The 23,762-nt window shown below is 40.7% G+C and overlaps 1 protein-coding gene and 1 long non-coding RNA gene across 6 annotated transcripts in view; one reads left to right on the top strand and one right to left on the bottom strand.

Moving 5' to 3' along the window:
- Positions 1-9,089, top strand: part of FRMPD4 (FERM and PDZ domain containing 4) — a 438,211-nt gene extending 429,122 nt beyond the window's left edge. For 3 of the 4 annotated variants that reach the window (XM_075914867.1, XM_025184488.2, XM_075914868.1), the window contains 4 exons: positions 2,219-2,357; positions 3,436-4,497; positions 4,820-6,082; positions 7,058-9,089. In XM_075914867.1, the coding sequence (XP_075770982.1) occupies positions 2,219-2,357; positions 3,436-4,497; positions 4,820-6,082; positions 7,058-8,391 (3,798 nt within the window). In that variant the 3' untranslated portion in view covers positions 8,392-9,089. Of the gene's footprint in view, positions 1-2,218; positions 2,358-3,435; positions 4,498-4,819; positions 6,083-7,052 lie in introns of all 4 variants that reach the window. The other variant, XM_025184490.2, reaches the window with a different exon arrangement.
- Positions 1-23,762, bottom strand: part of LOC112545733 (uncharacterized) — a 93,452-nt gene that overhangs the window by 22,663 nt on the left and 47,027 nt on the right. The window lies entirely within an intron of this gene.

Here is a 23,762-nt window from a genome sequence, read left to right as displayed (position 1 = left end):
TTCGGACCAGCTCTGTTCAATATCTTTATCAACGATTTAGATATTGGTATAGAAAGTACGCTTTTTAAGTTTGCAGATGATACCAAGCTGGGAGGGGTTGCGACTAATCTGGAGGAATAGGGTCAAAATTCAAAATGATCTGGACAAATTGGAGAAACGGTCTGAGGTAAATAGGATGAAGTTTAATAAAGACAAATGCAAAGTGCTCCACTTAGGAAGGAACAATCAGTTTCATACATACAGAATGGGAAGCGACTGTCTGGGAAGGAGTATGGCAGAAAGGGATCTAGGAGTTATAGGGGACCACAAGTTGAATATGAGTCAGCACTGTGATGCTGTTGCAAAGAAAGCAAACATGATTCTGGGATGCATTAACAGGTGTGTTATGAGCAAGACACGAGAAGTCATTCTTCCACTCTACTCTGCACTGGTTAGGCCTCCATTGGAGTAGTGTTCAGTTCTGGGCACCTCATTTAAAGAAAGATGTGGAGAAATTGGAGAGGGTCCAGAGAAGAGCAACGAGAACGATTAAAAGTCTAGAGAACATGACCTATGAGGGAAGGCTGAAGGAATTGGGTTTGTTTAGTTTAGAAAAGAGAAGATTGAGGGGGGACATGATAGCAGTTTTCAGATATCTAAAAGTGTGTCATAAGGAGGAGGGAGAAAACTTGTTCATCTTGGCCTCTGGGGATAGAACAAGAAGCGATGGGCTTAAACTGCAGCAAGGGAGGTTTAGGTTGGACATTAGGAAAAAGTTCCTAACTGTCAGGGTAATCAAACACTGGAATAAATTGCCCTGGGAGCTTATGGAATCTCCATCTCTGGAAATATTTACGAGTAGGTTAGACAAATGTCTATCGGGGATGATCTAGGCAGTACTTTGTCCTGCCATGAGGGCAGGGGACTGGACTCGATGTCCTAGTATTCTATGATTCTTTTTACTGTTAATTTTCCTTTTCAGTATTCTGTCTCCACACGTTATTCCCAAAAAATCATCAATAAAAGTTGAGTTGCTTCTAGGTTATAATAAGGGTGAACAGCAGGTCACAGTAAGACGAAAGCTTATGCTCCTACACTTCAGTTAGTCTATAAGGTGCCACAGGACTCCTCGTCGCTTTAGTAAGACTGTTGGCATTTAAAATCTCTCTGGAAATCATCTACTTCTATCGATCCGCTTAGAAAATTCAGCATCAAAAAAGGCATTTCAACAACATTTTTATATTCAGGCACACTTGCTTCTTCTCAGAACTAACTTGACAAGAGCTGATCTACTCATCTTTGGGTAATAATTTGTATTAATTTTATGTCCAAGGTTGACTGCTTTGTGGCAAGCACGTGTCATACCTAAGATGTACTTCTGAACAAAAACTCAAATTGCCCACAAGCAAAATGCTTTGTTCTAAATAATAATGATCATAATGAATAAAAATTGCCTGGATGTTTCCATCAGATCTGAAATAGCACATGTTGTGGATTATATCAGTGATGTGTGTATTGGCTTAAGATTCTACACTATAGATTTAAAAAAAAATAACCATATGCTTTATTTTGTGCTTTGTCTTAGCTATGATCACAGAACCTTGTTTTGATCAAGAGGGCAAGTACATAGCCTCCTTCAGGACCAATTATCTATTAGTTTGCAGTCTGGTCCAATAAAATCTTCCCATACATGTGGCAATCCAGGACTTTGAGTGAGCTGTAGCAATGATCACATGGACCATTGCAATGCAGCAGAGTGCTGTGCTGTAGATTCACATGCTGGCTTGCCAGGCAGTAACTTGCCATGTAGACAAACTCTACTGTGCATCATTGAGACAGGAGAAAGGTTTCATTTTAAAATATTATGAACAACTTTAACTTTTTAATAAGTTCTAGATGTTAAGTGTCTTAGAACACCTTTCAGAATTGAAATTTGTATTCATAATTATATAGACAGCAATACAAATATTAATTAAGCATCAAGTAAATGTAAAATGTCCAGTTAAATATTACCTTGCTTCAGCTCTCATCTCTCTCAACATGTTCCACCCTAAATATTGTTTTAAATCAGACCTTTCATAGTGGAGGAAAGCTCATTTATTTTTTGATTTTTCCAGTGTAGCACTTGTGTAATAATTCCTATAATGGACATTTTATAAATATACTAATTTTAATAAGTGATGTTTCAGCAAGTAAACTAATGGATAGCCTTCACCAAGACTTGTTTTTTTCTTCTTAGCCTATTACTTTGCTAATGGAATCATCCGATGCAATGAACCTTGCCTGTTTAACAGCAGGATACTATAGACTACTGGTTGATTCAAGGCGCTCAATATTTAACATGGCCAACAAGAAAAATGCAGGAAACCGAGAAACAGGTATTTATTGCATAATACATGAACAGAAGTCACATGTACAAAACGAGCCCTCAATCCTACAATTGGACCCACACAAACAAAACCCCATTGATACCAGTAGGGTCTGTGCAGGGTATGCCCATTCAGATCTGATAGCTAGTTTAGGGCCTGGAGTTGTAATATATACATTCAGCTTTACAGTATTTTAAGATTCAGCCATTGCTAGTATTAAGGGGTATGTCTACACTAGCCCCCTAGTTATATCTGGGGAGGCTAATGAGGGTGACCAAAATTGCAAATGAAGTGCGGGATTTAAATATCCCGCGCTTCATTACCATGTTCCTGGCTGGTCGCCATTTTAGAAATTGACTAACCCAAAGTAACTGCCCACGTCTACAAGCGGCAGTGAAACGGGATTCCAAATTAAAGCCCTAAATCGAATTAGCAGTTATTCCTCCTGGAATGAGGCTTAACAGCTAATTCAATTTAGGGCTTTAATTTGGAATCCTGTTTCACTGCCATGTGTAGACCCTGACAGTTGCTTCGTGCTAGTCAATTTCTAAAATGGCGACCGGCCGGGAACATGCTAATGAAGCACAGGATATTTAAATCCTGCGCTTCATTTCAATTTCGGTTGCCCTCATTAGCCTCCCTAGATCGAACTAGGGGGCTAGTGTAGACATACCCAAGGGAAACATAAGATGTTTAATGTATTCCTCCTTGAGCCAGAGTGAAACACATAAATGATCAGTTATTTGCACACAGGTTCTAACATTTTACAGAACTAGAGCCTATGTGCAGAAATGTGTGGTGCTGGGTTTTTTAGATAATCATATCAACCAGTCCTAGGGTGTCTTTTCATTTTGTTTTAAATTTGTTCTCTGCCCTTGTAGCATAAAATCATCTAGTTACATCAACCTAATTCTTAAATCAAGAGCTCCTTAGCATGAAGTAAAGCAGACTGTAGAAGGGACAAGTTTATGCAGCTGTCCTATATTTATAATGTTGCTTACTCAAATTTATCAAGTCACTATTATAAAATTGCATGAAGCCATTCATTTACTTAATGACTGTTGCTTTTATTTGTGCCAAATTACAGGAACTGAAAATAGAGGGAAGCATAACCTCCATGCTTCTGAGTGGAATTGTGTACCAAAAACTACCACTTTCATGGCTGAAGGGGATCACGAGGTCCAAATAACATTTGTAGACCCCAAACAGAAGACTTCAGAAATTTCTGAAATCCCCATGTGTCAAAAAGACCACAGGCATTTATACATAGAAAATACCTATAATTCAGGTGGACTCGATCAGGTGCTAACCAAACAAGATGACTCCACTGAAGTAGGAGAAAACAGAAGTTTAAACCAGCAGTCATCACTGTCGCCCTCAGGAGTGGAGTCTACCAAGAAAACACAGGACTCTCCAAGGGGAGCAAAAGTATCCTTTATATTTGGAGATCACAGCTTGGATGGTATCAGTCCCCAAACTCTTGGCTATGAAAGACTTCTGGACGATAGTCCAGAAGTATTGGACAAACAACGAGCTATTTATATTAGTAATACCAATGACATCAAAGGTCTAGAATTGTCTCCAGATGTTGAAAGCATTCAGTTTGCTACAAATTCTGTTTATGCAAGCATAAATGATGGCAAAATATTTGGAGCTGCAGAAGGGATAGAAGAGCCCTTGTTGCATGATATTTGTTATGCGGAAAATACAGATGATGCTGAAGATGAAGATGAAGTTAGCTGTGAGGAAGACATTATGGTAGGAGAAATCAGTAGGCCTGCCATTCTCAGTCTTTCTGGCTCAAGTGATGATATTATTGATTTGACATCACTTCCCCCTCCAGAAGGCGATGATAATGAAGATGACTTCTTATTGCATTCTTTAAACATGGCCATTGCTGCTCCTCCACCTGGCTTCAGGGACAGTTCAGATGAGGAAGACTCTCAGAACCAAACAACACAATATATAGAAGACAAGGAGCAAGCTAGTAATCTAGGAAATGATGACATTCCAGTGTCACTCATTGATACTGTTCCTACTAATACTGAAGGGAAGTGTGACAAGGGGCTTGATGATGCAGTAGTCTCTACTCTTCAAGCACTAGAGGCTTTGGCTGCTTCAGAGGAACAGCAGACGAATGGCAATTCAGGTTCTTTCACCATAGTTACATTTATTCATTGAGCATCGTTCCACTTCATCCATATGTACCATTTAGCCTTGGAAACATTTCATTCTAAAACATTTCATTTTACCATCATTTACACACCTCACATTCCATAGCATGTGGTGGAACTACCGTGCTGTTTCTAAATTATCTATCTTGGGAATTATGCAATAAAATCAAAGAATGCTTTATAATAAACCATTAACATCCCTTTATTTTTATATTTAACACATCCCATTTGCTTATCCATTTATTCAGGTGCCTCAGATACTTAAATTAATTGGCTCTTATTTTTTGTGGCATGCAGGTGTAGCAATCTTGCGAGCATATAGCCCTGAGTCATCTTCAGATTCTGGCAATGAAACAAACTCTTCTGAAATGACTGAAAGTTCTGAACTAACCACTGCACAAAGACAGTCAGAAAACTCCACACGTATCTTTTTGACCACTAGCGAAGGCTACCAACCCCTTGTGGAAGAACAGACAGAGTTCCCCATTGCTAAGAATCAGACTGGAGGACCACTTGCGAAATCCTCACAGTCTATAGCTGGTTGTCAAGCTGCCGAACTACAGTCAAAAGTTGTGCCTTCGAAGCAGATTCTTCATTCAGATAACATGGAAATGGAACCAGAGACCATGGAAACAAAATCTGTCACTGACTATTTTAGCAAATTGCACATGGGGTCTTTGGTATACTCTTGCACTAGTAAAAGGAAAACTAAGATGGCCGATAGTGAAGTAAAAGCGGCCTGTGATGGTAATGCTACTGTGAAAAAGCATCAGGGAGCTAAAAGAGCAGAAAGTGATGATGATCTAAAAACAAAATGTGGTACTCTTTCAGCAAGAGACAGTCAACGCATAAGCACTTTTAATGTGGAGAGAACTGCCTTTCGCCAAAGATGGTATGCTGCTGTCGACGATGAAGCAGCAGATAAACCAAGCTCAGAAATAATGAATGGGAAGACATTTCCAAGAGTTTCTAGTCTTGGTAAAACTGATACTGGCTCTAAGAATGAAGTGGATCCTGAAGTTGCAGAGGATGATACTTCTCCACTTGGCCAAGGTGAAAACTTTTTGTCTGATATGACTCATGTGTCTTCAGCCAAAGACCTAAATGACTCAGAAGATGCAGATGACCATTCTTCAAAGGTACCGGAAGCTGAGCACAGTGTGAGTAGACTCTGTGAATATCACTTGACCAAGCGCATGTCATCTTTACAAAGTGAAGGTCATTTTTCTCTGCAGAGCTCCCAGTGCTCTTCAGTGGATGCTGGATGCAGCACAGGCAGTAGCCCATGTGCTACCCCTGTTGAGTCTCCTCTTTGTACCTCTGATGTTAAGCACATAATCTCAGATTCATCCATGAAGGGCATTGGCTATCTTCCAGCAGATGAAAGAGTTGCTGTTCTTCCGAATCATGGAACAACATACAAAGAACTACATCAGCAGTCAGAAGTTGTGTGTCATAGAATGACAATGCCTGCCATTCATTCTGCAGTTAATGCTGAACCACTGTTTGGCACTTTGAGAGATGGATGTCATCGGATCCCTAAGATTAAAGAAACTACAGGTACAGCAATTACAAAGCATGTGTTTTTAAAGCCACATAATTAACAGGGTGCATCCGTAAAAACCAGGTGTGAAGGTTACATCCCCTCATCTCTGAATGCATAGTATCAAACTAGAATGGACAGGGAAATTAGATCTAAGTTGTTTCTGTTCTCACTTCTGGTTCTGCTATTTGTTTTTTGCTAAAATAACCCCCAATTAACACATTGTTAAGCAAAGAAGAGGAAGAAATGGGTCTAATTATGCATCATTTTAATTTAAAAAGCCTGCTGCATACGTTTCCTGTAGGTGCAGTATCCTAATCGCATAATTTAAGACACAATTTTAAGAACTTTTATAAAACCTTGGTTTGGGGGAGAGGTTGTTTGTTTTAATATGATTGAAAACAAATGTTTGCTTGTGAGTTAAACATTCCTCTTTAGTAACTAAAACTGAACATTGCAACAATGTGTAAGTTTATGAAAACCAAATAATGAAATCAGTGAGAAGCAAAAGTGAAATCATTTCTTTTCATTGCCTTAAAAAATGGCAGAACAGAATAAAAATGAATGGAGTTTTCCATATTCTTTCTATTTTAGTAACATAAAGGGTTTTTACCTGTCAATATCCCTTTAAATAATACATGAGAGACTTCCAGTTAGCAGAGGGGCAATGTTCCAGAAAATTCTATGGAACAATTTTCTGCTCCTTCACATTATAAGTCAGAGTGGCAATAGAGGGAGTAGGCAGTTTTTATAAATGAGAATATGTTGATAGATTTTTTTTTAAATTTCATGTTTAAAGAAACACAAAGACATATGACTATTTCTTGAAATACTATGCATGGTACTAACTGTGATGAAGATTCTAAGAAAATACAGCAAATCCATTAGAACAGTTAATCTTTTCATAAAAAATATTTCAGAAATTCATTCAATGAATATTATCGGTGTGATGCTTAATTATTCTCTCTGTTCTTCTACTACCCCTAGTGTAGCTTTCACAGAGCCTGGAAAGGAAAGACGAGGGGGCATGCCTTCAGCTTTTCCTAAACAGCCTCTGGCTGACTCCATCATGCTATCATCCAACATTCGCTCAGAATCAAAGGTGCCAAGTCAAACTCAAGACTCTTGTGACATTCCTAAAGTAAAACAGGGATGTGGGGCAGTTAGTTTACGGCCATATGACATGATGGGAGGAAGCCTCAGAATGCCACAGAGCAGGAAAGCGTTGAGACGCAGCAGCAGCCTCATTGCGGGGACCACAGGCATTGAGATGTTTCTTGAGAAGAAAAAGGCTACAGTCAGTGTGAATTGTCTAGACATTGCTGCAAGAGATGATTCCAAATCAGAAAAAAGGATGGAACTCCCACTGGGCAAAAAGTTATCCAAAAGTTCTTCTCAAAGTTCTACGAATGTCAGCACTGCTGTCAAAGACAATAAAAAGTCTTCAGTCACCAGCTTCATGCAGAAGGACTCCAAACCGTACAGAATGTTGCCCTTACGAAAGTCAGATTCCAGCACCTGGAGATGCCATAGCCCCTTTAGCTATTGTTTCCTAAGCAGAGGAAATGACAATGAGGATGATGAAGATGATGGAGCTAACAATGAGCTCTCATGCCTCTACGAACCACAGATATCGTGTGAGTTACCGGAACCAGCCAGTCAGCCTTTTTCCATTGAAAACGAGAAGAAAGCTGTTGAGTCCCCAAAAGAGATAGTAAATAGTACACATGACAAGAGCAATGCTGAAGACCAAGGTGGCCAAAGTGATATGAATCTCAGTGACGTGGCCTTTAATGCACAAATCACTAGAATAAATGTGATGAAAGAGAAAATTTATGCAATGCCTGATGGATTTCTTGTAGCGCAAAAGGATGCCAATGAGCTGCTCTCTCTGGTCCGAGCAAGTGTGGAAAAGAGGGAAGATTTACATCCAGAAACATATGACCTTAAACTTTCTCAGTACAAGCAACTGTTATCTATAGAATCGAGACAGTTGGGAAGTGCCTGCAGGAAAATGGCCATGGCTGATAAAAGCCCGGAGGAAATGCTTCTAGCTATGACTTCCAGCTTTCAAGTGCTCTGTTGCTTAACAGAAGCCTGCATGCGTTTAGTGAAAGTCATGAACTCTGAAACACAGCAGCAGGAAATTATAGCTAAAATAGATGAGGTCGTAATAAACTACATTTGTCTTCTGAAGGCTGCAGAAGCAGTGTCAGACAAGACCTCCGGTGAGCCTAGCATTAAACTCTTGGCTCGACATTCGACTACCATGGCCGCTATTGTAAGCACACTAACACGTTCTCTTAAAATGCTTTTAAACAAATAAAATACAAATGTCACTTCATAATCTACCTTTGCGAAGCCATACATAAAACCTTTTGTTTACTGTATGTGTATGAACTAATGTAACAAACTAAGCTCCCTCTATCTGTATATTTTGTTATTTTATAAAAAAATAAGTATGAGATTTAAAAAAAAAACAATTCTAATATTGAACAATTCTGGAAAAGTCCTGGCCAGATCTATCCTTCTCTTTATATTTTAAATAAAATGACAAAACAAAAACAAAAAAATACAAAGAATCCCAAACAAAAGCATATTGACACTTGGCTATTTTTCATATAGTCAAATCTACAGGTATATGATGTGAGCTTTTAAAGCCTGTGATGTCAAAGGAATTCTTTCCTGTTCCCTCCAAGTTTACATTTGGAGAACATTACATCCACATTTAGAAATAAGAAATGGAATCATAATGTATATAACACAGTATTTAATGTTTTAAAATTATAATTTTTAAGCATTGGAAATAGCAAAAAGACATTTAAAATCCAACAGATAATTATAACTTACTAGAGAATATATATATAATAAATAACTCTTTTGTTCATATTGCCTGGTTACCTGATGCTTTTTTTTTCTAGGAAATGTTTCCATATTGCAAATAGAGACAATGACAGATTCAGACTGTATCTAATATATTTTATGGTAGAATGCATATTTTATGAGGACCAAATGATAACTGGGTGGAAGGTAAAGCAGAATGGTGGAAGGCATAGAAGGTGGAAAGCAGGGGTGAGGGTGCAGGATGATGATGAAAGAAACTGCGAGAAATGCATTGGTTTAATTGAAGATAGAAGAACCTAATGGCCAGGTCTAAAATCCAAATAGACTAGAAACCAAAGAAACCCATTAGGAAGTTACTATACTCACGTAGTTTTATCATAAATAAATGAATCTTGTCTATTTTATCATGTTTTGCAGTCCATATGAGATGGTTCTGGATGTATAAATATAAACACCTTCAAAATAAAATTAATCTTTTGAAAGAAAATTCCATTTTTTGCAAAAAAAAAAATCCATTGAAACTTTTTTAGCAAAGAATAAGGCATTTTGTGACAGCTTCTCTAATGAGACCTTTTCTGTGAAATATGCATTAGAGTTACAACCCAGTCAAGGTGAAAGAATTCAAAGTTTCAGCTGACTCTTAGGCTATAAAGGGGAGTTTTTTTTTAAATACCTATGAGCTTTAGGAGCCCCAGCCCTCATGAAAACATTAAATCTCTAGCTTCATTTGAAACTATTCACCTTAACTTACTGGGTTGTATCTGATGGTCATTTTTTTCATAATATTGCATGTAGCGGCTGATGTTATAATAACAAACGTAAAGGTCTTGGATTGAAAACTGAACTTGCCTATTCAACTGTAGCAAAGTTGAGGCTTCGTCTGTTGAGTAAGAGGGCCTACAACATCAGAATTGAGGCATTTGCTAAATAAAAAGGAAAGTGTGATTGCAAAACATTACCTCCGAATGTGAAGACAAGCAAGCAACATTGTCGTCTTGAGTCTGCACAGACAACTCCAGAGACTCTGCTTCAATTTATAGCTTTGTCAAACGGCAACAGAGTGAAATTAAAAAGACTGTGGTAAGCTTCACTGCTGCCATTCAGTTTTACTGCTGCTATATCACTAGGAACAGCAGTAAAATTGTCAAGATAGATCTTCATCTCCTTCGGCACTGATGGCTAAGCATATTGCGTTGAAAAGATTAAGTGAATTATTTTACTTGAGACACATTCTTCCCCTGCTTAGACACCTGTATCAAGTCTGGAGTTAAGCGTAACATTTTTAGACATGCCTATATCCCATTTTCAAGTTATTTAAATGCTTAGCAGCTGAACCCCAGTTGACTTAAAATGCAGTTTTGGCTTTTAAATGCCTGCATCACATTTGAAAACAGTCCCTTAAGTTCTTAAGTCACTTGGGTCTTTTGAACATTTTGTAGCTCTATTGAAATCATATTATGCAAGTTAGTGAAGTTATGCCAAGCGTGAATGTGGCCAGGCAGGTTTAATTTTCATTTCCAATATTATTAATTATTTCTCTTTGTACTGTGATAGCAGGTAAGCATCCCAGTCATGTACCAGATCCCCACTATTCAAGGTACAAACACAGAACAAAAAGAGTTTGCTGCTGCCCCCAAAGAGTTTGCTGCTGAGAATGTAGCAATGACATTATCCATAGTGTATAACTTACCATATAAAGCTCAGCAAGTGACACTCCACGTGCTATATCTAGTGCTTATTTTTGGATCAAAGAAAGTTAAATAATAATCCACTGTACAGCTTTGAAATCCCTGAAAAATATTTTGTGCATTTCTTTGACTTGGATAAATGGAGGCCGGGAAGAGGCAATTGCCATATTTTTAATGGACACTTTTGTTTTCCTCTAGCTGTTCTCTAGACAAAACTTTAAGATTCTCTGTCAGTGATAATTGAGTTTGGAAGCCTTTGGCAACTGAAAAGCCATTAGAACCATTTAATGATGATGTTTAGTTCCTGATTTACTCTACTGCTTCTACACAGTGGAAATAGCTGTCTACAAGAACTAATAATGGGACCACAGCGCTTCTGTTTGAAATAACCAGAATGAGCTACTTTAATAATAAACCTGGTGGCACTTTGGACTTAATCCTTAACACATACATACAGGGAACATATTTTATTGTGCAGTGTGCTATATAGATAGAACCTGTGTTCTTTCTGAGGTTCCGCATTTAGAAATCTGGAGAGTGCCAAATTCTGTCTTCACTTATTTGGGGTTGCACAGGCCTTCCAGGGCTGACATTAAGTAAAGGAGCTAAGCGCTGAATTTAGTGGTGCCTAGCTTGTGTGCGTATTTGCCTTAACTTAGTCACCCCCTATTTAGTCTATGCTGATATCTTTCCTTTGAGCCACAAAGATGTAATATCTGTTTAAGTTCTAAAGGCCACGGTAGAGACTATTTTTATTCATCCCCAAATAGTGGCTTAAGGCATCTCAGAGTTTGTGACAGTACATTTGAACTGCATATGAAATGGCTCTGTTCATGATTAGTAATGCCAGTTTCCTGTTACTATTCCAGTATAGCTCCCAAGCTAATCCAACTAGTAGCAACCACTACAAGGTATCTTTTTGCAGCGGTAGTATTGTATGTCGGGACACTGTCCATTACTCTAAAACTATCCTGAATCCCTGTCATTTATTTACAGTCCTATAGTTTTGATTCCCTGGACTCCTTTTGTTGAAGTCTTGATTAATGCCTTCATAGCTTCAGTGGTGAATTAGAAAGCAAAACGGATTTCTCATCTCAGTTCTGAACTCCATAGCCCTCAAAACTCATGAACACTGTTATATTCTTAAGATGCCTCAGATAGCTGACTGTCTCAGGATCTCCCAAATCGTTAATAACAAGTTTGCCATAATAAATAGGAACTTTTCTACATTGAGTTTGAAGTGCACTTCACATCTGAAAAGTGGCTGTATAAATGGCAGCTTTTTAGTCAATAGCCCTTATTGTAATTGAGTTGCTATGTATTCAGAGTCATCTCTGTAAAAACAATTGACTTTAAATATATTCAAAATCATCTCCACTGTCTTCATGACAAACACAGCTGTATGCTACCTATGTTAATATGGTGGAACCAACAGTTACAGAAGAGATCAAAGGACTGGTTTCTGCCTCCTACACCAATAAAATTGTTAGTCATCTCTGAAGGCCAGAAGTTGCCATCAGTTATATCACTGAGGCTTCGTCTAGACTGCAAGCCTCTTTCGAAAGAGGCTTTTCTGAAAGATACTTTCGAAAAAGCTTCTTTCGAAAAAGAGCACCTAGACTGCAATCTCTTCTTTCGAAAAAGTGAGCCGCTTTTTCGAAAGAGAGCACCCAGGCAGTCGGGATGCTCTCTTTCGAAAAAGCCCTGTTTGCATTCAAGAACGCCTTTTTTCGAAAGAGCACTTTCGAAAAAAGGCATTCTTCCTCGTGAAATGAGGAGTACCACCGTCGAAAGAAAAGCCGCGTTCTTTCGATTTAATTTCGAAAGAATGCGGCTGTAGTCTAGATGCAGGTGAAGTTTTTTCGAAAAAAGGCTACTTTTTAAAAAAAAAAAACCTGCAGTCTAGACACAGCCTGAAGGATTATGGAATTGCTGTGATGTAATGGACAGCAGAATTGGAAAACTATGGGTTTGTACAGGTGAGGTCAGTATTAGCTTTCATAGAATCATAGAATACTAGGACTGGAAGGGACCTCGAGGGGTCATCGAGTCCAGTCCCCAGCCCTCATGGCAAGACCAAATACTGTCTGGACCATCCCTAACAGTTACGAACTTTTTCCTAATATATAACCTAAACCTCCCTTGCTGCAGTTTAAGCCCATTGCTTCTTGTTCTACCCTTAGAGGCCAAGATGAACACGTTTTCTCCCTCCTCCTTATGAAACCCTTTTAGATGCCTGAAAACTGCTATCATGTCCCCCCTCAATCTTCTCTTTTCTAAACTAAACAAACCCAATTCTTTCAGCCTTCCTTCATAGGTCATGTTCTCTAGACTTTTAATCATTCTTGTTGCTCTTCTCTGGACCCTCTCCAATTTCTCCACATCTTTCTTGATACGTGGTGTCCAGAACTGGATACAATACTCCAACTGAGGCCTACCCAGTGTAGAGTAGAGCGCAAGAATGACTTCTCGTGCCTTGCTCACAACACACCTGTTAATGCATCCCAGAATCATGTTTGGTTTTTTTTGCAACAGCATCGCAGTGCTGACTCATATTCAACTTGTGGTCCACTATAACCCCTAGATCCCTTTCTGCCATACTTCTTCCTAGACAGTCGCTTCCCATTCAGCTTTGTATTAATATTTACTACAAGTTGAACTTCTCTAGTCCAGGACTCTCTAGTCCAGCAACATTCATGATGTGGCAGGACAATGGATGTTGCCAGACGAGAAAGCCCTGGCAGGGAGCATCTGACTGTGGAGTCCTGGTGGCAGAACCCCAGTTGTCCCACAGCAGATGCCCACTGGCCCTGAAGAAGCAGAGCCTGGTGCTCTGGGGCTGGCAGTGGAACCGGGAGCTCAGTGGCCAGGGACAGGAAAGCCTGACGATCTCCTGACAGACCCTGAGAAAGCCCAGAATCCGTCAGCAGGGGGCCCAGCCTCCCCTAGTCTGGCAAACTCCCTCTTTTGGGACCAGTCAGGTCCTGAGGGTTCTGGACCAGGGAGGTCCAACCTGTAATTCATGAGCCAGAGGAATGCAGTTGGTCTCTAATGCAGATAACAATAGCTAGAAAAAACATATTTTGAATGATTATTTGATAGAGAAATCACTGAGAGATGTTAAATATGAGATTCCAAAAATGCTATTTTAAAGTCACTTTTCAGAGATCAAAAAATCATTTTAAGTCCTTCTTTTACTATAGATTGCAATGTTCCTCATTGTTTTCTGTGCTTTAAGAATGTTCATTAAAAGGATAGTGTAGATAAAAGACACCATCGTAAGATTTACTTAATCCCTATATTAATGTTATCTTCTCTCAATCTTAGTTCTAGTATAATAAAGTTTGTCTGATCTCAAACCTATCCCCAGTCTGACATTTCTATCTGAAATCTAAATTAGGTTGACTTGAAGTCTGACAACCTTATATCCCCAGGCAGCACTGAGAGCTTTGACATCAGTGATTTGGTCCTCCCTCACAGTGGGTAGATTTTCAGAGTCCATGAAAGACATGTAGATATTGACAAAAGCTTCATAGGGAATCCCTGTGGTTCAATATGCAGGGTGACTGGATGAGAAGCTAGAGAATCCATTTTCAGTTTTGATCCTTTAGGCATTGTCATCCATGGAGTGAGCACATGACAACAGAGGGGTAAGCCATCCCTCTGCTGCTGCTCTGTCACATGATGTGGAGAACTACAGAATTTTCTAATCTTGCCTACCTGGGTTGTATAAACAGGGACAAGAGTTGGCCCTTAAAATGGTTGTGCTGTGAATAAACAATGCTATCCTCATATCTCCCAAAATTCTAATATCTCCTGACTTCTCAGGCATTATCCCAAGGGACAGAAGCCTTCAACCTTTTCTATCATGTTCAAAACCATTCTTGCCTCATCTGCTGCTGCTTTCTGCAGTTTGAATGGAAAATGGCATGCCATGTATACTGCCTTTTTCACATCAAGTTCACATTCAATGTAAATGGATAGTCTGAGCTTCCCACACGTCTAAATATTTGATGCTCAGTTTCTTCTGTTAGTCTGAGCCAATAACATTGTTCTGTAGCTACATGTCATACAACTACTTTTACAGCTGTCTCTTGCCCAAATAATACTTAACCATTACTGCCTGAAATGATAAATTGTGCCTGCCGAGTTATTCTAATCTCAACATTGTTTGTAAAGCATTTCTCCACATGGGACAACATTTTATTTAGACCCTTATCTACAAAGTACTTTAATCCCTTGATTTGAATTTCTTCCATACCATTAAGATAATTATGGTTAGGCTTTCATGGGTCTGCTCTATATTTTTGCAAGTTTTTATTGCTTATTTTCAATGTTATTCTCTCCTTGTTGTTAACATTTAACCCAAATAGATATTTTAAAAAATGGAGAAAAACTTCTCAACAAGAATGTTTCATGGGGTTTTAATTTCAGATATATCTCATATCCTTTTACCAGAAATATACCTATTGCAATATTTTTTCTAAATCATTCATTGCAGCATAATTGTAAAAAAAAATACCTGTTTCAAATGTACAGGCTCATGAGCGCAATCAGATTAAGACAACATTACATAAGTACAGTAAATATTAAAAGCGAGCAGTCAGCTCAACCATCTCACAAAGAAAAAGCAAACGAGAACCCCAGAGAAGGAACTTTTGAGGATCTCTTTGTGGAGAGAATTATCCCATCCTGTGGGCCCCATTCCCAAACCTGGTAGATTACTTTGGGATCTGTAGGAGACCAAAGCCATCTGTGCAGAAGCTCTCTGATCTGTCCTCTCTTGCACTCCTCTCCATGACTTAATGCAAGGATAAGATTGGCAAGTCAAGCACATCGGTTAGTCTATAAGGTGCGACAGGACTCCTCGCCGCTTTTAAAGAGCCCAGTGCAGCTCAAAAGCTTGTCTTTCTCACCAACAGAGGTTGGCCATTATATCACCCATCTTGTCTCTGTAAATCAAGCACGTGATAGAAGGGTCCAGCATTTAAATGGCTGTGATCATTTTGAAATCTAAGTACTGTAGCTTTTTATGTATGGCTTTATCTCACTGCCAATGGGGGGTAAGTTAATTTTTTTTCTCTTCTCTATTTCTGTATGAAAGACCCATCAACAGAAGGAAATAAATGTTACATCATACAGGGGAAATAAGAAAATGCACTATATATAAAGTATTGCCCAGTGAACACAACAGATAGCAACAGTAGATATTTTTCCAATCTTTTTCAGGCTCAAAAACAATTGTAACAATAATAAGTAATTTTTTAAAGGAGTTTGATTTTCAGAAGGGTTTGTCCTGTTACTAGAACTTAATTCTTCACTGAGGACTCATTTTAGACATCCAAATAAATGTTAGGATGGTTTTCTTCGCTGGCCTGGATGTGTTTCTTGTTTTGGTTCAGAGGAAAGGGAGCTACAACCTTGTTCTAAAATGCATGAAATTACACTTGAAAATTCAAAATTTTCTGGAGAGGATTTCCATTAAAAATGTTCTTGCTCTTTTACAGCCTCCCTGTTTGTGCTTGCCACTTGCTGACCTCAGGCAAGTCCCTTCGCCTTCCTGACCCTCAGTTTTCTCATCTGTGAAAATGGGGATTATGATGCTTAGAAGTTATCTACAGATGAAAAAACTAGGTGTTGTTATTAATTGGATATCTGCATACTACCTGAATGCTTTCCAATAATACACTGTTTCAACCCAATTTACAAAAAAAGGAAATCTGAAGAAATCAAATTGTATACAAAGTTTCTGAATCCCACAGAAAGTTTGCACATCACTATACATGTAGTGTGTTGAAATTATATGATTAGTGAAACAAAAAGAATTAGGACTTCTGCTGATGTCTTGCAAATGAAAGGTTTTAGAATAAAAAACATTGGGAATATGCATATTTGATGAATCACATAAGGCCAATTAAGTTAAATTTAATTTTAATTTATTACAAATTTCTCATACATCTTCCACCTCCATTTTCACCATAGTTTTAAATGATCAGATTACCCATTCTGAAAGCATGACTAACTCCAGTAAGGGCTGGCTCTGGCAAAAATTCAAATAGGCTCTCAGTATACAACCATGTCTGCTGTTTATTTTTTATTTGCTAATATAATCCCTAGGACTATCTGAGTTTGTATTTACCAAAGTTCACAATTTTTATAAAGTTATAGGTCCTGATTTGGAACAATTTTGGGGTTAGGACTTACGAAATTCTGCTGCCAACTATATGCATTCAGAACTCAAGATTCAGGGCCATCAAATTTAAGTGATTTTAAAATAACACATATGTTAACGTTTTTTATTTGCTTCTGGTTTTTGAGTTTTTTAAGGTTCATATTTTCAGTCTTTCCTCCACAGCCATGATGGCTAGAAACATACGTTTCCCCCCCTCTAATGAAAGCTGAGGTTCTCAGGTAATCACCCCATTCTCCCCAGACTTTCAGCCTGAGATTCTGGGAGTTGCTAAGGTCATGTCGGGATGCCTGCTGCAGCTTGGATCTCTGTGAAGGGGCTGATTCTCAGTCTGGCTGCCATCTATGCCCTTTACTGAGCCCATAATAAATATGGTTCAATTGACAGACATCTACCTTCCTCTTCTCTACAGATCCTCATGAGTGCCTGGTCTTGGGCAAGGATTTTAACATCAACCTGCATACATAGCACTGCCTTGGAACATAGAAGTGCTAGGCATTCTTAGGGAAGTTGTCAATCATCAATCCCTAGTCTGGCATGACCATCACTCAGGTGACTCCAACACCTTCACCATGGTACAGGAAGTAGACACACAGTTGTGTCATTCCTGGTTGAAGTGCATTTACGTGTGTCAATTTCACATCGTGCAGGCCTCCATTTCTCCAGTATCAAGCCAATCATATTCTCCAACCGCCACCTCATGGCCACGATGGCCTCATTGACATCTAAGATGCCTACTGATGTTTCAGTAACAATGTATTGGAGGGTACAGGCTTTTGGGTGTACTTCTGGGAATTCTGGCTGGCCTGGCAGAGGCACACCTTTCCCATGGAACAGAGTTGGTGGGATATGGGGCAGGTATGCGCCTGGCTCTTCTACTGTGATGACTCTCAGGGAGGTAGCTAGAGGAGGAATGCATCAACAGAGCAGTTGGAGTCATAAGTCTTAGAGGTGCAGAGATGCCTGACTGTTAGCTGGGATCAATTCTTCTGCAGAGAAGGTCAGGAGAGGTAGGATAATGGCTAGGCCCTACAGTACCACTAGGCCTGACTCTCCTTCATTTGATCCAACATTCAAACCTTCAGGAGTTGGATCATGGTGCCCACATTTGTACACTCAAAAGAAAAAGAGGGGTACCAAAAAGCATATCACCTGCTACTCAACTGAGGTCAGCACTCCTCACATAAACCAATGAAGATGTAGGGAAGGGCCAGGGCCTTCTACGCCAGCCTTTTTGCCCTAGATCCAATTAGCACCAAACCCTGTGGGGTCTTATGCATGAACTTCATATGGTCAGTGTGGGAGACCGGAACTGGCTAGAGCAATATTTCACATTGGCCATGTTCTTGGAAGCCCTCCCTCTGATGCCCATCAACAAATCTCCAGGCATCATTGAGCTGACAGAGGTATTCTACTGTGTATTCTTGGATGCCCTTGCCACCATTTGGGCCTAATCCTTGAGTGGAGTCCTTCCTTCAATATATAGATGGGTCATGCTTGCTCTGTTACCTAGGAAGGGGGACAACTGCAATTTAAGGAATTGGTGCCCAGTTTTGCTCCTCAACATAGACTACAAGTTCATAGCAAAAGCCAACTCACTGCAGGTGGGGTATATGCCAGTGGACATGATTCACCACTACAGTATCCCAGGCTATAACATCTTCAGTAACCTTTATCCGCTCTGGAACCTTCTTCATCTAGCATGTCTAGAAATAGTTGGTCTCTTGCCCTTCTATCCTTGGACTAGGAGAAGGCATTTGACAAGGCCGATCACAGGTATTCCATGAGTAGTCGACAGTTGTGTGGCTTCCAGTCCCACTTCACAGTGATTCTCCAGATGCTGTATGCTTCTGTGGAGAGTCTGGTCAAGCTCATCTGAGCCTTGACTGAAACTGACACCTTTAGTCCAGGGGTTGTGGACCAAGCCCTCCAAGCTACATTATGACCAAGCCTTTTTTCTGTCTCCTCAAAAATAGAATATAGTGGGGGAGGAGTGCCCGAGAGGGAGGCACTCCTCCCCCAAACCTTGGTGGGCAACACCTGGCCCTGACGACCCACCTGACTGGAAGCAAGGAGGCAGGGCCAAATACATAAAAGGCCTGCTAAAGAGGCCAGTGCAAACCCAGTACTAGAAGGAGCCAGAAGCCTCCCCTGCACACCCAGAGAAAGAGCTGAACTCAGGAAAGGAGGAGGACAAGCCTGAGCTGCCGGGGCCCCTACTGGATTGTGACCTGGAGGGACTGCTTGCCTGGCTGGGGGTTCCAGACCAACGAAGCCCAAAAGACCTGTACCAGGCTCAGGTACCACCCGAAGGGGAGAAAGTAAGAAGCCCAGGGGTGACCGACCATCATTTGGCGGAGCCAGAAACAAGGCAGCGTGTTGTGGAGTGGATCCCTGCTGACCCAGCAGCAGACGGTTCTGCTGCTACTAAGGACCTGGGCTGGGACATGGTGGAGTGGGTGGGCCCGTGTCCCCCCTGGTACCCTACCCTTGGGAGGCAGTCTCACCACTCAGCTGTTACTCCACAGCAGCCTGTGCCTATTGGACAGCCGCCTGAGAAAGGGAAACCCAGCTGGGTGCGCGTGCCAAGACTGTTGACTGTTTGCCTGCTGACACACCCTGAGCAAGGGCTTGGCTTTTGAACTGCTTATTTGCCTGCCACCACGCCCAGAGCAAGGGCCTGGCTTTTGAACTATTTGTTTATCTGCTGCCATGCCCTGAGCAAGGGCCTGGCTTTTGGAATTGTTTGTTTGCTGTCCCGTCCCGAACTGAGGCTTGGGGTTTTGATCTGTTTCCCTGTCTACCGCCCGCCCCGAGCAGGGGCCTGGGCCCTGGACCATTTATTGATCAGCCACCAGCCCTGAACAGCTAAAGGGCCTAGCTAGATCCCCGAGAGACTAAGCAAGAGGTAGTGGAGTGGACTGGCGGCCCACTGACCCTAAAGGGGAGGCACCCTTCCCCAAGTCCTACAGGCTTACAGAGAATGATGAGGTTGGTGCTAAGAAAGCTGGATGTGGGGGATGAACCTTTCAGTGTATGCCAATGATGTGCCCCTCATAGGCCAGAATTTAGGAGACTGGGCACGGGTGGAAATTTGCCCTGGTTTCTGACTACCAAGCTCCTTGCCCCAGTACACAAATTCCATCTTCATATACATGTGGTGGAGTCCGTGTTGGTATGCTGAAGGATAGTCCTGTTGGGTGTCATGAGAATTGAAGATAGCTGCAGCGGCACAGGAGCCAAGCAAACAGAGCTGTAAACGGGAGTTTGAGTGGGAGTTCTGTTGGAGGGGCAGTGTGCTGGGAGAGAAGCTGAGCCCTGATTAGGGGGCGGGGCTTCACTGATTAGGGGTCCTATAAAGGTAGCCTTCTAGTCAGGCAGCGGCACAGATAGCTGCAGCGCACAGGAGCCAAGCAAACAGAGCTGTAAACAGGGGAGTTTGAGTGGGAGTTTGTAAAGGGAGTTTGGATTGTGGGACTTGTTTGGAGTTTGTTTTTCCTGTGGAGGGGGTGTTTTGGTTTGTTTTTGTGTTCACCGGACTAATAGGATTTTGGTGAGAAAGTAGATAAAACATAGAGGCATTAGTGGCCATGGCCCAAGTAGTAGAGAACACAAGGAGGATGATTGGATATGGTAGCTGCGGTATGTACATGATTCTGGAGGGGGTACCTGAAAGGAGTTTTGTTTGCATGGAGTGCCGCCTGATAGAGCTGATGGAAGAAAAGATCCGAGGACTGGAGATGCAGGTGGAAACTCTGGTCGAGTTTAGAAGGGGGTTTGAGCAGATGATGGGGCAAAGGCATGATGTGGCTAAAGGGGAAAGCTTAGATATGCAGATGGAAGCAGAATCAAGGGCCTCAGAGCGGGGACTGCTGGGTGAAGAAAATGGACAGTGGAAGCATGTGACTCAGAGGACCAGGCAGAGGAAAAGATGGGTCAGTGCAGGAAAAATAGAGCTCAAGAACAGGTATGTGGAGTTGGAAAATGAAGAAGGGGTACAGCAGGTAGATAATGAAGATGGAAGGGTAAAGAAGAAGAGAAGAGTGGCTAGTCCCATAGATAAAGGGGAAGACTTAATGGAGACAACACCAATAATGAGCATTAGGATTACAAGGGAAAATAGGAATGGTAAGGATTTGCAGCCAGAGGAAGCTAGAGATAGACCAGAGAATTTCACTGTCACTAGGAAAAGGCAGGTCTATGTGATTGGGGATTCCTTATTGAGAAGAATAGATAGGCCTGTAACCAGAGCTGATCCAGAGAATAGAAGGGTGTGCTGTCTGCCAGGTGCTAAGATACGAGATGTGGAACTGAGGTTGAAGAGAATTATTAAGGGAGCAGGAAGGAATCCATTGATCATCTTTCATGTAGGAACAAATGATACGGCTAGATTCTTGCTGGAACAAATTAAGGGAGACTATGCTAGGCTGGGGAGGATGCTCAAGGAAATTGAGACTCAGGTGATCTTTAGTGGGATTCTGCCTGTTCCTAGAGAAGGGCAACTAAGATGTGACAGGATTATGATGATCAATAGATGGCTTAGGCAGTGGTGCTATAAGGAGGGCTTTGGGATGTATGGTCACTGGGAGGCATTTATGGACAGAGGACTGTTCTCTAGAGATGGACTTCACCTAAGTAGGGAGGGAAATAGACTTCTAGGATGGAGGCTGGCTCAACTTATTAAGAGAGCTTTAAACTAGGAATTTGGGGGAGATGGTTGGGAGATGCCAAAGTAATCTCTACGCCAGATTTTAACACTGAGAGGGAGGAAAACAAAGTAAGAAAGGATATAGCTGGGGGTTGGAGAATGAACGTGAGGAAGGGTGGAGTGGATACTAGTCTAATAGGTCATATTGGAGGTGTAACATCTGTGCCAAATTGGGTAAAGAATGTGAATGAGGCCAAACAGCAAAAATTAGGATGTTTGTACACCAATGCGAGGAGCCTAGATAACAAAAAGGAGGAACTAGAGCTATTGGTCCAGGAAGTGAAACCAGATATTATAGGAATAACAGAAACATGGTGGAATACTAGGCATGACTGGAGTACAGGTATTGAAGGGTATGTGCTGTTTAGGAAAGACAGAAATAAGGGTAAAGGTGGTGGAGTCGCATTGTATATCAAAGATGAGGTAGATTGTAAAGAAATAAAAAGTGATGGAATGGAGAAGACAGAGTCCATATGGGCAAAAATCACATTGGGGAAGAAAACTATCAGATCCTCTCCTGGGATAGTGCTTGGGGTGTGTTATAGACCACCAGGATCCAATTTGGATATGGATAGAGACCTCTTTAATGTTTTTAATGAAGTAAATACTCATGGAAACTGTGTAATCATGGGAGATTTCAACTTTCCAGATATAGACTGGAGAACAAGTGCTAGTAATAATAATAGGGCTCAGATTTTCCTAGATGTGATAGCTGATGAGTTCCTTCATCAAGTAGTTGCTGAACCAACAAGGGGGGATGCTATTTTAGATTTGGTTTTGGTGAGTAGCGAGGACGTCATAGATGAAATGGTTGTAGGAGACAACCTTGGCTCGAGTGATCATGAGCTAATTCAGTTTAAATTAAATGGAAGGATAAACAAAAATAAATCTGAGACTAGGGTTTTTGTTTTGAAAAGGCCTAACTTTAGTAAATTAAGGAAATTCGTTAGGGAAGGTGATTGGACTAAAGAAATTATGGATCTTAAAGTGGAGGAGGCCTGGAATTATTTTAAGTTAAAGTTGCAGAAGCTGTCAGAAGCCTGTATCCCTAGAAAAGGGGAAAAAATTATAGGCAGGTGTGTTAGACCAAGCTGGATGAGCAAGCATCTCAGAGAGGTGATTAAGAAAAAGCAGAAAGCATATAAGGAGTGGAAAATGGGAGGGATCAGTAAAGAAAGCTACCTTATTGAGGTTAGAGCATGGAGGGATAAAGTGAGAAAGGCTAAAAGTCAGGTAGAGTTGGACCTTGCAAAGGGAATTAAAACCAATAGTAAAAGGTTTAATAGCCATAAATAGGAAAAAAACAAAAAAAGAAGTAGGACCACTAATTACTAAGGATGGAGTGGAGGTTAAGGATAATCTAGGAATGGCCCAATATTTGAACAAATACTTTGCTTCAGTCTTTAATGAGGCTAATGAAGATCTTACGGATAATGGTAAGTTAACAAATGGGACTGAGGATAAGGAGGTAGATATTACCATATCCGAGGTGAAAGCCAAACTTGAACAGCTTAATGGGAGTAAATCGGGGGGCCCAGATGGTCTTCATCCAAGAATATTAAAGGAACTGGCACATGAACTTGCAAGTCCATTAGCAAAAATTTTTAATAAATCTCTAAACTCAGGGGTTGTACCATTTGACTGGAGAATTGCTAATATAGTTCCGATTTATTAAGAAAGGGAAAAAAAGCGACCCGGGTAACTATAGGCCTGTTAGTTTGACATCTGTAGTATGTAAGATCCTGGAAAAAATGTTGAAGGAGAAAGTAGTTAGAGACATTGAGGCTAATGGCAATTGGGACAAATTACAACATGGTTTTACAAAAGGTAGATTGTGCCAAACCAGCCTGATTTCCTTTTTTGAGAAAGTAACAGATTTTTTAGATAAAGGAAATGCAGTGGATCTAATCTACCTCGACTTTAGTGAGGCATTTGATACAGTACCACATGGGGAATTATTGGTTAAATTGGAAAAGATAGGGATTAATATGAAAGTTGAGAGGTGGATAAGCAACTGGTTAAAGGGGAGACTACAGCGGGTCATACTGAAAGGTGAACTGTCAGGTTGGAGGAAGGTTACTAGCGGAGTTCCTCAGGGTTCAGTTTTGGGGCCAATTTTATTTAATCTTTTTATTGATGATCTTGGCACCAAAAGTGGAAGTGTCCTAATAAAATTTGCAGATGACACAAAGTTGGGAGCTATTGCCAATTCAGAAAAGGATCGGGATATCATACAGGAAGATCTGGATGATCTTGTAAATTGGAGT

This window comes from Pelodiscus sinensis, chromosome 1, assembly GCF_049634645.1.
Source record: "Pelodiscus sinensis isolate JC-2024 chromosome 1, ASM4963464v1, whole genome shotgun sequence".
Lineage (NCBI taxonomy): Eukaryota > Metazoa > Chordata > Testudines > Trionychidae > Pelodiscus > Pelodiscus sinensis.
This window is presented reverse-complemented; position numbering and strand designations above follow the sequence as displayed.